At 39.2% G+C, this 14887-nt stretch overlaps 1 protein-coding gene across 1 annotated transcript in view; it reads left to right on the top strand.

Annotated features, from left to right (window-relative positions):
- Positions 1 to 14887, top strand: part of AGBL3 (AGBL carboxypeptidase 3) — a 109710-nt gene that overhangs the window by 29189 nt on the left and 65634 nt on the right. The window contains exon 4 of the mRNA XM_052638603.1: positions 13606 to 13713. Coding sequence (XP_052494563.1) covers positions 13606 to 13713 — 108 coding nt within the window. The remainder of the gene's footprint in view (positions 1 to 13605; positions 13714 to 14887) is intronic.

Genomic DNA, 14887 nt, shown 5'->3' on the forward strand with positions numbered 1-14887 from the left:
CTGTGGTGTTGGAGAAGACTCTTGAGAGTCCCTTGGACTGCAAGGAGATCCAACCAGTCCATCCTGAAGGAGTTCAGCCCTGGGATTTCTTTGGAAGGAATGATGCTAAAGCTGAAACTCCAGCTTCATGGCCACTTTTGGCCACTTCATGTGAAGAGTTGACTCATTGGAAAAGACTCTGATGCTGGGAGGGATTGGGGGCAGGAGGAGAAGGGGACGACAGAGGATGAGATGGCTGGATGGCATCACTGACTTGATGGACGTGAGTCTGAGTGAACTCCGGGAGTTCGTGATGGACAGGGAAGCCTGGCGTGCTGCAGTTCATGGGGCTGCAAAGAGTCGGACATGACTGAGCGACTGAACTGAAGGGGGGTTTGTTAAACAGATCCATTACCTATTCACATGTTCATATGTATGTACGTGTATGGGTATGTGCACATACGTGTATGTTTGTCTGCATTTATCTTTATGTACTGTAACCATTGATTGAATAATACCTTATGGTTGATGATGCTAATAATAATATTCAATAATATTCAATTAAAGTCCAGCTACAGTTTTTTTTTTTTACTGTGTCAAGGCCTCAGAAAGCCATAGCTGGGTCATACCTTCCCTTAAAATTAAAAAATACCAAATACATGAAATCACAGATATGTGTGAAACATGGGCTGATTAGTCCTTAGTCCACTGAGATATCTTATTTAAGAGGAAAGAGTGGGTGACTTTAGGTGAGATGGTCCTGAAGTAAGACCCAGGTGCCTGATAAGTTAATAGAAACCCATAAGTTATGGGCCTAGAGCAAGAAGTGGGATATCTTCAGTTCAGTTCAGTTCAGTCGCTCAGTCGTGTCTGACTCTTTGCGACCCCATGAATCGCAGCACGCCAGGCCTCCCTGTCCATCACCATCTCCCAGAGTTCACTCAGACTCACGTCCATCGAGTCCGTGGTGCCATCCAGCCATCTCATCCTCGGTCGTCCCCTTCTCTTCCTGCCCCCAACCCCTCCCAGCATCAGACTCTTTTCCAATGAGTCAACTCTTCACATGAGGTGGCCAAAGTACTGGAGCTTCAGCTTTAGCATCATTTCTTCCAAAGAACACCCAGGACTGATCTCCTTCAGAATGGACTGGTTGGATCTCCTTGCAGTCCAAGGGACTCTCAAGAGTCTTCTCCAACACCACTGTTCAAAAGCATCAATTCTTCGGCGCTCAGCCTTCTTCACAGTCCAACTCTCACATCCATACATGACCACAGGAAAAACCATAGCCTTGACTAGACAGACCTTAGTCGGCAAAGTAATGTCTCTGCTTTTGAATATACTGTCTAGGTTGGTGATAACTTTTCTTCCAAGGAGTAAGCGTCTTTTAATTTCATGGCTGCAGTCACCATCTGCAGTGATTTTGGAGCCCAAAAGAATAAAGTCTGACACTGTTTCCACTGTTTCCCCATCTATTGGGGAAGTGATGGGACCAGATGCCATGATCTTCATTTTCTGAATGCTGAGCTTTAAGTCAACTTTTTTACTCTCCTCTTTCACTTTCATCAAGAGGCTTTTTAGTTTCTCTTCACTTTCTGCCATAAGGGTGGTGTCATGTGCATATCTGAGGTTATTGATATTTCTCCCCGCAATCTTGATTCCAGCTTGTGCTTCTTCCAGTCCAGCGTTTCTCATGATGTACTCTGCATATAAGTTAAATAAGCAGGGTGACAATATACAGCCTTGACGTACTCCTTTTCCTATTTGGAACCAGTCTGTTGTTCCGTGTCCAGTTCTAACTGTTGCTTCCTGACCTGCATACAGATTTCTCAAGAGGCAGGTTAGGTGGTCTGGTATTCCCATCTCTTTCAGAATTTTCCACAGTTTATTGTGATCCACACAGTCAAAAGCTTCGGCATAGTCAAGAAAGGAGAAGTAGATGTTTTTCTGAAACTCTCTTGCTTTTTCCATGGTCCAGCGGACGTTGGCAATTTGATCTCTGGTTCCTCTGCCTTTTCTAAAACCAGCTTGAACATCAGGGAGTTCACGGTTCACGTATTGCTGAAGCCTGGCTTGGAGAATTTTGAGGATTACTTTACTAGCATGTGAGATGAGTGCAATTGTGCGGTAGTTTGAGCATTCTTTTGCATTGCCTTTCTTTGGAATTGGAATGAACACTGACCTTTTGCAGTCCTGTGGCCACTGCTGAGTTTTCCAAATTTGCTGGCATATTGAGTGCAGCACTTTCACAGCATCATCTTTCAGGATTTGAAACAACTCAACTGGAATTCCATCACCTCCACTAGCTTTGTTCGTAGTGATGCTTTCTGAGGCCCACTTGACTTCACATTCCAAGATGTCTGGCTCTAGATGAGTGATCACATCATCATGATTATCTGGGTCGTGAAGATCTTTTTTGTACAGTTCTTCTGTGTATTCTTGCCACCTCTTCTTAATATCTTTAGCTTCTGTTAGGTCCATACCATTTCTGTCCTTTACCGAGCCCATCTTTGCATGAAATGTTCCCTTGGTATCTCTAATTTTCTTGAAGAGATTTCTAGTCTTTCCCATTCTGTTGCTTTCCTCTATTTCTTTGCATTGATCGCTGAAGAAGGCTTTCTTATCTCTTCTTGCTATTCTTTGGAACTCTGCATTCAGATGCTTATATCTTTCCTTTTCTCCTTTGCTTTTTGCCTCTCTTCTTTTCACAGCTATTTGTAAGGCCTCCCCAGACAGCCATTTTGCTTTTTTGCATTTCTTTTCCATGGGGATGGTCTTGATCCCTGTCTCCTGTACAGTGTCACGAACCTCATTCCATAGTTCATCAGGCACTCTTATCTATCAGATCTAGGCCCTTAAATCTACTTCTCACTTCCACTGTATAATCATAAGGGATTTGATTTAGGTCATATCTGAATGGTCTAGCGGTTTTCCCTACTTTCTTCAATTTGTGTCTGAATTTGGGAATAAGGAGTTCATGATCTGAGCCACAGTCAGCTCCTGGACTTGTTTTTGTTGGCTGTAAAGAGCTTCTCCATCTTTGGCTGCAAAGAATATAATCAATCTGATTTCGGTGTTGACCATCTGGTGATGTCCATGTGTAGAGTCTTCTCTTGTGTTGTTGGAAGAGGGTGTTTGCTATGACCAGTGCATTTTCTTGGCAAAACTCTATTAGTCTTTGCCCTGCTTCATTCCACATTCCAAGGCCAAATTTGCCTGTTACTCCAAGTGTTTCTTGACTTCCTACTTTTGCATTCCAGTCCCCTATAATGAAAAGGACATCATTTTGGGGTGTTAGTTCTAAAAGGTCTTGTAGGACTTCATAAAACCATTCAACTTCAGTTTCTTCAGTGTTACTGGTTGGGGCATTGACTTGGATAACTGTGATATTGAATGGTTTGCCTTGGAGACGAACAGAGATCATTCTGTCGTCTTTGAGATTGCATCCAAGTACTGCATTTCGGACTCTTTTGTTGACCATGATGGCTACTCCATTTCTTCTGAGGGATTCCTGCCTGCAGTAGTAGATATAATGGTCATCTGAGTTAAATTCACCCATTCCAGTCCATTTTAGTTCGCTGATTCCTAGAATGTCGACGTTCACCCTTGCCATCTCTTGTTTGACCACTTCCGATTTGCTTGATTCATGGACCTGACATTCCAGGTTCCTATGCAATATTGCTCTTTACAGCATCCGATCTTGCTTCTATCACCAGTCACATCCACAACTGGGTATTATTTTTGCTCTGGCTCCATCCCTTCATTCTTTCTGGAGTTATTTCTCCACTGATCTCCAGTAGCGTATTGGGCACCTAATGACCTGGGGAGTTCCTCTTTTGGTATCCTATCATTTTGCCTTTTCATACTGTTCATGGGGTTCTCAAGACAAGAATACTGAAGTGGCTTGCCATTCCCTTCTCCAGTGGACCACATTCTGTCAGACCTCTCCACCATGACCCGCCCGTCTTGGGTTGCCCCGCAGGCATGGCTTGGTTTCATTGAGTTAGACAAGGCTGTGGTCCTACTGTGATTAGATTGACTAGTTTTCTGTGAGTATCGTTTCAGTGTGTCTGCCCTCTGATGCCCTCTTGCAACACCTACCATCTTACTTGGGTTTCTTTTACCTTGGGCGTGGGGTATCTCTTCACGGCTGCTCCAGCAAAGCACAGCTGCAGCTCCTTACCTTGGACGAGGGGATATCTTATTCCATTTATTTCAGAGTAAGTTGTAGCCATTCTTACATTTCACCTCTAAAGTTCAGTCTTTGTGATTCTTTTTTTATTTTGAGCTAAATTCTACATTCAATGAATGTACAAATCTAAGTTTATCTGTCTGTGAATTTTAACAAATGCATGCATCTGTGTAATCCAAACTCCTACCACAGTATACAACGTCATTGCAATTACTTGGAAAACTTAAATACTTAGGTTTGAATTTAACAAAACACCTTTAAGACTTCTATGCTTAAAACTACACAATGCTAATGGAAGGCATCAAAGAAGATGTCAGTAAATCTCAAGAAATACACCATGATCATTGATTGGAAAACCCAATCTAGTAAAGGTGTCAGTTCTTCCCAAATTAACATACAGTTTCCAGGCAATTCCTGTCAAGGCTTTTTGAAGATATAGACAGATTTATATGGAAAGGTAAAATAACTAGAATAGTTAAAATAGTTTGAAAGGAAGCACAAAGTGGGAGCAATCAGCTTACCCGATTTCAAGACCTTTTTGTAGCTACAGTGGTCACAGCCTTGTGGTATTAGTGAAGGGATATATATATAGATAGATTAGTGAAACAGAACAGAGACTGGATGCTTTTCCCTATAAGATCAAAGACAAGGATATCTGCTTTTGCCATTCATATACACACATTTGCAGTGTGAATAAGTTTGATCCTTACCTCACACCGTATAAAAATAATTAATTCAAAATGGATGAGGACCTAAATGTAAGAGCCAAAACTATAAAGCTTTTAGGAAAAAAAAAAAAACGTAGAGCTAATCTTTATGATCTTGGATTTGGCAATGGATTCTTAGTTAGAAGAAGAAAAGTATAAGCAACAGAAGCAAGAAAAATGAATAAACTGGATTTTATCAAAACTTAAAACTTTCATTCTACAAAGGAAACTATCCAAAACAAAAAGTACAACCTAAAGAATGGAAGAAGATATTTGGAAACAATTATATCTGATAAAGGACTTGTAAAGAACATACAAAACTCTCATAACTCACAGTAAGAGACAACCCAGTTTAAAAGTAGCAAGGGATCTGAACAGTCATTTCTCTAAAGAAGAACACATGGCCAGTAAACGCATGAAAAGATGTTCATCATCTTTAGTCACTTGAGTTCAGTTCAGTTCAGTCGCTAAGTCGTGTCCGACTCTGCAACCCCATGAATCACAGCACGCCAGGCCTCTCTGTCCATCACCAACTCCCGGAGTTCTCTCAAACTCATGCCCATCGAGTTGGTGATGCCATCCAGCCATCTCATCCTCGGTCGTCCCCTTCTCCTCCTGCCCTCAATCCCTCCCTGCATCAGAGTCTTTTCCAATGAGTCAACTCTTTGCATGAGGTGGCCAAAGTATTGGAGTTTCAGCTTTAGCATCATTCCTTCCAAAGAACACCCAGGACTGATCTCCTTTAGAATGGACTGGTTGGATCTCCTTGCAGTCCATGGGATTCTCAAGAGTCTTCTCCAACACCACAGTTCAAAAGCATCAATTCTTCAGCGCTCAGCTTTCTTCACAATCCAGCTCTCACAGCCATACATGACTACTGGAAAAACCATAGCCTTGACTAGACGGACCTTTGTTAGCAAAGTAATGTCTCTGCTTTTGAATATACTATCTAGGTTGGTCATAACTTTTCTTCCAAGGAGTAAGCGTCTTTTAATTTCATGGCTGCAGTCACCATCTGCAGTGATTTTGGACCCCAAAAAATAAAGTCTGACACTGTTTCCACTGTTTCCCCATCTATTTCCCATGAAGTGATGGGACCAGATGCCATGATCTTCGTTTTCTGAATGTTCAGCTTTAAGCCAACTTTTTTACTCTCCTCTTTCACTTTCATCAAGAGGCTTTTTAGTTCGTCCTCACTTTCTGCCATAAGGGTGGTGTCATCTGCATATCTGAGGTTATTGATATTTCTCCCAGCAATCTTGATTCCAGCTTGTGTTTCTTCCAGTCCAGCGTTTCTCATGATGTACTCTGCATATAAGTTAAATAAGCAGGGGGTGACAATATACAGCCTTGACGTACTCCTTTTCCTATTTGGAACCAGTCTGTTGTTCCATGTCCAGTTCTAACTGTTGCTTCCTGACCTGCATACAGATTTCTCAAGAGGCAGGTTAGGTGGTCTAGTATTCCCATCTCTTTCAGAATTTTCCACAGTTTATTGTGATCCACACAGTCAAAGGCTTTGGCATAGTCAATAAAGCAGAAGTAGATGTTTTTCTGGAACCCTCTTGCTTTTTCCATGATCCAGCAGATGTTGGCAATTTGATCTCTGGTTCCTCTGCCTTTTCTAAAACCACCTTGAATATCTGGAAGTTCATGGTTCACATATTGCTGAAGCCTGGCTTGGAGAATTTTGAGGATTACTTTACTAGCATGTGAGATGAGTGCAGTTGTGCAGTAGTTTGAGCATTCTTTTGCATTGCCTTTCTTTGGAATTGGAATGAAAACTGACCTTTTCCAGTCCTGTGGCCCCTGCTGAGTTTTCCAAATTTGCTGGCATATTGAGTGCAGCACTTTCACAGCATCATCTTTCAGGATTTGGAACAGCTCAACTGGAATTCCATCACCTCCACTAGATTTTTCGTAGTGATGCTTCTAAGGCCTGCTTGACTTCACATTCCAGGATGTCTGGCTCTAGATGAGTGATCATACCATTGTGATTATCTTGGTCATGAGGATCTTTTTTGTACAGTTCTTCTGTGTATTCTTGCCACCTCTTCTTAGTATCTTCTGCTTCTGCTAGTCACTAGAGCAGTACAAATTAATATTACAATGACATACCATTTTACACTCACTAGGCTGACCAGAATAAAAAATCAGATGACAAAGTTGATGTGAAATCAGAACCCTCAAATCTTACAGCTACTTTGGGAAAGTTTGGCACTTCTCTCCAAAGTGTATCAGGGTTCCCATTTGACCCAGCAGTTCCACTCCTGTAATATACCTAAGAGAAATGAAAACATGTGCCCAAAAAAGTACATGAGTATTAATATGCCAATATGACTCGTAATAGCCCAAGGTGGAAACAACCCAAATGTCCATCAGTGGATGAATGGATAAATGAAGTGTGGTATATCCACATGGACTATTAATTGTACATAAAAAGAAAGGAAGTGCTGATATATGCTGCAACGTGGATTTACCTTGAAAACATTAAGCCAGACACGAAAGGACAAACATTGTATGATTCCATTTATCTGAAATGCCCAGAATAGGCAAATATATACAGAAAGTAGATTAATGGTTGATTAGTGTCTAGTACTCTTGCCTTGGAAAATCCCATGGACGGAGGAGCCTGAAAGACTGCAGTCCATGGCGTCGCTGAGGGCCGGACACGACTGAGCGACTTCACTTTCACTTTTCACTTTCATGCATTGGGGAAGGAAATGGCAACCCACTCCAGTGTTCTTGCCTGGAGAATCCCAGGGATGGGGGAGCCTGGTGGGCTGCTGTCTATGGCGTCGCACAGAGTCGGACACGACTGAAGTGACTTAGCAGCAGCAGAGGCTTGAAGGCTAGGGGATTGTAGAGTGATAGCCGAAGCGTAGTGTTTTTTGGAAAGTGATCAAATGGACACCTGATTTATAATAAAAGTGAAACTTCAGAAGAATAATTAAAAGGTAGTCTTTTCAATGAATAGTGCTAGGATAACTGGATTTCAGTATTTAAAAAATGAAAACCCTCTCCACTTCTACTCTACACAAAAATCAAGTGCAGGTTGGTTGTAGATGTACATCTACATTTAAAAACAACAAAACTTCCAGAAAATAATACAGGATAATATCTTCATGATACTAAAATTGGGAAAGAATAAAATGGAATACATTTTATTAATGGAACATGTTAATAAAAGGGACTAAAACATGCTAACCATAAGGGAAAGGTTTGAAAATTTTGACTATAGCAAAGTCAAGAACTTCAGTACATTATTTAAAAAAACCAAGGCAAGTTATAGATTGGGATTATATATTTACAGTCTGCAATATATACCTGTCAAAGAGGTCACATCTAGAATATACAAAAGCCCTTTTACAAATAATAAGGAAAAGACAACCCAGTTGGAAAACAGGCAAGAGATTTGAACAGGCACTTTATTAAAAAGGATATCCAAATGGCCAGTAAACATATCCCTGAACCTTACTATGAAGTGGTGTCTCATTGTGGTTTTAAGGTGCATTTCCGATTATTAACAAGGCTGAGTATACTGTTTCTTAGAAATCATGAGAGACCAGGTTTTAACTTGTACTAAACATTGGTGAGAATGTGGAGCAGCTATAGCCTTCATAACCTGCTAGTGGGTATGTAAGTTGGTATAACTACTTTGGATTACAGCTTTGTATTATCTACTAAAATTGAAGCTACACATGCCCTACGATCTGGAATCCTTACTCCCAGGTATATATCCAAGAGAAATGTGGGCACATATGCTTGCTGTTTGTAGCACTGTTGTTCATAATACCCCTAAACCAACAGAGCCCCAGTGTCCATTACAAGTAGAAGCTGATAAATTAATTATAATATTTGTATAGTTACATATTATACAGCAATGAAAATGAACAAATTACAGTCACATTCCATGACTGATTTCACAAATATATGTTTAAAAGCACAGAATAATATATGCTATGTAGTTCAGTTTATGTAAAGTTCAAAAGTAGGCAAAACAAAACTATAGTTTCATGTGTATATTTGTGTAAATATAAACTATATTATATATAGGTATATGTGTGAATACTTAAGTTGAAAATTATAAAGGAAAATAGGAAGTGATTACACTGGAAGGCTAATGGTTACCTTTAAAGGTAGTGATTAGAAGGGGACATGAGTGGGGCACCTGTGATACCTGCAGTATAGTATTTCTTGACCTGAGTGGTATCTGCTTTGTGATAAATCCCTGAGCTATATTTCTTTGTTTCTCTACTTTTCATAAGTATAATTCCTAATAATTTGTTTAAACATTTGGTTTGTTTCTGGTCATGTGAGCTATAGATAGAAGTATGTTTTGGTAGATTTGAAAAGTGAGCACAAATAATTGGCAAAAAAAGATAAATACATCAGTGCAACAGGATAGAATCCGGAGAGAGATCAAATGATTGTTGACAGAGGGACCAAAACCATCTAGTGGGAATAAGGAGAAATTCTTTTCAATAATTTGTGCTGTAATGACTTGGGATCCATGTAGAAAACAATAAACCTTGACCTCTATCTCACTTAATATACAAAAAATTAATTCAAAATAGATTGTAGGCCTAAACATAAAAGTTAACATTTTAAAGTCCTAAAAGAAAACCAGACAGTATCTTCATAACCATAGACTAAGGCAACAATACTGTAGAGAGACTCCAGAAAGAAAAAGGAAACAATGAAAATATTAATAAACTTGACTTCATTGATATTAAAAATTCTCATCAAAAGACACAGTTAATAAAATGAAAAGGCAAGCCACAGTCTATAAGAAAACATTCCCAATGTATATCTGACAAAGGATTTGTATGCAGAATATATGAAGAATTATTACAAATCAATATTAAAAAGAAAAAAACTTAATTAAAAATGGGCAAAAGACTTGAGCAAACTTTGCTTAAACTGAGACATATAATGGCTAAGGAACATATGGAAAAATGTTCAACATAGGAAATGAAAATTAAAATCACAGTGAGGTAAGAACTTTACATCTGAGATGGCAACAGTTTTTTTTTTTTTTTTTAAATTTAAGAAGGCTGACAACTCCAAATAATAGAATGTAGAACTGGAATTCTAATACAAAAGGTTTGGTAGGTTTTTTTTTAACAAAAAATATATATGTATCTACACTGTAACCAATGGTTCTACTCCTAGGTGTTTAGAGAAATTAAAATACATGTCCTCAAAAATAGTTGCATATAATTTTCATTTTCATATTTATTAACAATAGTCAAAAACTGGAACCAGTTCAGAAGTAGGAGAATGGATATCCAAACTATGGTATAGCCATACATATCAACAATGAAAAGGGAAAAAACCCTGGTAAATACAATATAGATGAATCCCAAAAATATTATACTGAGTTAAAGAGGCCAGAAACAGATGACTATATATGATTCCAATTATATGAAGTTGTAGAATAGGCAGACTGGTTTACAGTCACAGAAACCAGTGGTAGGGGTTGACTTGGAAAGGGCAAGAGGAAACTCTCTAAGATGATAAAAAAAAGTTCTATATTTTGATAGGTGTATTGGTTACATGATTATATAGTTTTAAAACTCATTAAACTGTACAGTTTTATGAGTACATCATATTATATATAATATGTAAATTTTTCTCAATTTAAAAAGTAGCCATAATTCTCCATGGGGATCCATTTATCCTCACCCTTTGAAATACCACTTTGCATCTCCTTCCATGAAGAAGTGCACTTTTGCCCTATCCCTTGAATCTGAGATGGCCTTGTGACTTGCTTTAGCCAGAATGAGTGTGGCAGAAAAGAAAGCATGCCAGGGTTGACCTAGGCTTCAAGAGACTGTACACTTTTGCTTTCTCTTAAACCCTGTCCAGCCAACATGGAACGATTCCTTGCTAGCTTTCTGGATAATGAGAGTGAAGCAGAGATGAGCTGAGGTTATCCTAGATCAGCCAGCCTCCAGCTAAACCTGCAGCTGATCGAGATACATGAGTAGACCTAACCCATACCAGAAGAATCACCCCGCTAAGATAAATAAATCACTGTTTTATGTCACTAATATTGGGGGAGATTTCTTATGTAGGAAAAGCTAAGGCTTAGAGTCCAGGCTCTATCAGTTCAGTTCAGTCACTCAGTCGTGTCTGACTCTTTGCGACCCCATGAATCGCAGCACGCCAGGCCTCCCTGTCCATCACCATCTCCCGGAGTTCACTCAGACTCATGTCCATCAAGTCAGTGATGCCATCCAGCCATCTCATCCTCGGTCGACCCCTTCTCCTCCTGCCCCCAATCCCTCCCAGCATCAAAGTCTTTTCTAATGAGTCAACTCTTCACATGAGGTGGCCAAAGTACTAGAGTTTTAGCTTTAGCATCATTCCTTCCAAAGAACACCCAGGACTGATCTCCTTCAGAATGGACTGGTCAGATCTCCTTGCAGTCCAAGGGACTCTCAAGAGTCTTCTCCAACACCACGGTTCAAAAGCATCAATTCTTCGGCGCTCAGCCTTCTTCACAGTCCAACTCTCACATCCATACATGACCACAGGAAAAACCATAGCCTTGACTAGACGGACCTTAGTCGGCAAAGTAATGTCTCTGCTTTTGAATATACTGTCTAGGTTGGTCATAACTTTTCTTCCAAGGAGTAAGTGTCTTTTAATTTCATGGCTGCAGTCACCATCTGCAGTGATTTTGGAGCCCAAAAAAATAAAGTCTGACACTGTTTCCACTGTTTCCCCATCTATTTCCCATGGAGTGATGGGACCAGATGCCATGATCTTCGTTTTCTGAATGTTGAGCTTTAAGCCAGCTTTTTCACTCTCCTCTTTCACTTTCATCAAGAGGCTTTTAGCTCCTCTTCACTTTCTGCCATAAGGGTGGTGTCATGTGCATATCTGAGGTTATTGATATTTCTCCCGGCAATCTTGATTCCAGCTTATGCTTCTTCCAGTCTAGCGTTTCTCATGATGTACTCTGCATATAAGTTAAATAAGCAGGGTGACAATATACAGCCTTGACATACTCCTTTTCCTATTTGGAACCAGTCTGTTGTTCCATGTCCAGTTCTAACTGTTGCTTCCTGACCTGCATACAGATTTCTCAAGAGGCAGGTTAGGTGGTCTGGTATTCCCATCTCTTTCAGAATTTTCCACAGTTTATTGTGATCCACACAGGCTCTATAGTAATAAAGTATAGCCAATGGGCCAGATATAGCTCATCACTTATTCTGAACCTTTTATTCTGCATTAGAAAGTGGAACATAAATTGATCTTGGGAGAGGAACACCTTTTATAATCAATACCCAAAGAATTTCTATTAATAAAATACCACAGTTAAAGGAGTACAGACTGTCAATAGGTTTTCTAAAGTAGTCTCAAAGTTTACAGGGATGGCAAGTCATATTCCATTTGTACACAGACATTAGGTTAATTCCTCTGTGAACCTTTTAAAAAGAGGGAGAGGAAAATAAAATAACTTTGTAACCTAAGTGAGAAAAGGTATCCTCATATTGCATGAAGATATAAAATGTGATTACTGTACTTTTTAAAGGTCAGACTATACAGCTTTTTGTATCAAGATGGTTAAAAACAAAAAAAGTAAATAGCTAAAGTTCCCCGAAATTTCAAAACAGGTGCTGTATTATCAGTTCATTGTTAATTTTGGTTTGAGTTGATTGTTTTCAAGTAATGAGAGCCTCACTTCTAAATTTTAATTTGCTTTATTGTTATCAGTTGTGTGTTGTTAACCCTACAAAGTACACTTTTGATATTTGCGTTGATATTCTGCTCTGTGCTTTTTCTGTAGCTAGACTTGACCCTTATTCATCATGTCAAATCCTAAAGCAGTTGTACATATAACACCAAAAACATATTTGTCCAGCAACATTTGTTTCTCATCACCAAGTTCTTTCATTTGTATTTGGGATCACAGAGGCTGGCTCCCTCTACTGGAGCATTTCTATTCCCAGAGCGAAGCACAGTCTGACACAGAGCATCCAATAATAAGTAGAATAAGTAGAATGAATGAGTCACCAAATTCTTGTCCACTAAAAAGGGGGAACAACAAGAGGTGGTTGGTCTGTGAAGTCTTTTTTTCCCAACCAGATAGATCATGGTCAAAAATCTGGTCCTAAAAATAATGAAGAGTAGGAAAGCTGGTATAGGTAAAGGAAAAGGTGTGGCTCCAAGGATAGTCTTCCAATGGGGAGACAAAAGAAACTTGAACCGTGCACGCAAGCTTAGGGGGCAACCATTAGGAGGCAAAAGACTGAAGATGCATGGAAAGGGATAATAAAGAGGTGAAGTAAGTTTCCCAAAGACAGGTTAGAGAGGCATCAAGCACCCAGGAGAAATAGAATCTTTAGTGTTAAATCTGTGGTGGCACAAAATAATCGTGAACTATATAATGACTTAGAACCAAGGTGCAAATTGGAGTAGGAAATGGCCACCCACGCCAGTATTCTTGCCTGGAAAATCCCATGGACAGAGGAGACTGGTAGGCTGCAGTCCATGGGTTTCACAAAAAGTCAGACATGACTGACTGACTGAGCACAAGGTGCAAATAAAATGTTACAGGTTTTGTTAAAGTGTGACCATGCCCATTATTACTTTTAATGAGAAATCCAGCTTTGCTGGATTTGAGCCTAGATCTACCAATGAATAATTTGAAAATATACAATAAAATCTTATTGCTTTATTTTGAAGTCATATTCCTATAATGGTTTTTTCCTCCAGATTGGACCCCTTCGAATCCTGAGCCAATGTACATCCCCACGGGCCTGGAGATGGAACCCCTTTATGCAAACTCCAAGGAAGAAACTGTGGTTTATCTAGCTGAAGATGGTGGGTACATAATGAGACATCTTGTGATAAAATATAATAATTTGGTGTCTGGGCTAATCTATTAGTTGTATTTGTTCTGCTGTTAATAGTGGAAATTGCCAATTACCAGGAAATCTCTGACTCCATAACCATGTTTGGTTAATATTGATCCAGATGTTGATTCAGTGCTAATTGTATTCTTGAAGGTGCATACTGCAGTTTATGCACAGTTGTTTTACAATGAAGCATCATGCTAACCATGAGAATGAAGAGTTTTATTGAAATGGAATTAAAGTTCGCATCAGTTTTCAAAGATCTATCCAGCAGAGTGCTCTGCACCTGTCTGTCTATAGGTCACATTCATGCAGTCTTTCAAATGGTTTATTTTCATTTCATGCCAGTTTGATGCATCTCTTGGGATTGCCAAAAAAACAATCCCACATCACAAATACTATCCAAGATTATATCTTAGGAAAGTGTTCTTAACACTCAGGATTAATAATTGGCACTTTGAGAGTTCTAGTAATGTAAAAATCTCTGCTTTATGGTCAGGTGTACTAATGATCAAACATAGAAGTCTCAACCTGTATTCTAAACTGCTGCTCCTGAAACCCTAATGTCAGGAAGTATGGGACTCCTGTACAGTTTCACCATCACATTTGTATATCTTAGAGTATATATTAAAGATAACTTCCAGGGAACATGTATTTTATTTAAAGAGCTGGCAAAATAGAGGAATTCACAGGGATTGCTTCCTATGTAGTAAGCAATTACAGAAATCATATATTCATGCATTTTTAAACAACTGAGGTGAGAAAAGCACCTCTGATTTTTTTCAATTTGATTTCAAATATTTACCCAGCTAACCTACTTTATAACTTCCACACATAACTTAAATGAGATATAATATAAAATTAAAGTAGCTGAGGTGAGTCAGTCAAGGTCTTGTCAGGAATTGGATGGCAAATGTAATTTAAGAAATTTTAATGAAAAGATATCTTATAAAAGGGTAGACAGAATCAAAGTAGACTAATAAGAGATGGTGAGACAACACTGAGTTGTCAACAGAACAGAACCATTGTTTCTTCTTGGCACAAAAGGGTAAGAGATCAGACTGGTGTCAAGACCTATAGCTGTAGGAGAAGGAAGTCCCCAAACAAGAAGGAAGTCCCCAAACAACTGGGCATAAAGAATT

This window comes from Budorcas taxicolor, chromosome 4 (genome assembly GCF_023091745.1).
Source record: "Budorcas taxicolor isolate Tak-1 chromosome 4, Takin1.1, whole genome shotgun sequence".
In the NCBI taxonomy this organism is placed as follows: Eukaryota; Metazoa; Chordata; class Mammalia; order Artiodactyla; family Bovidae; genus Budorcas; species Budorcas taxicolor.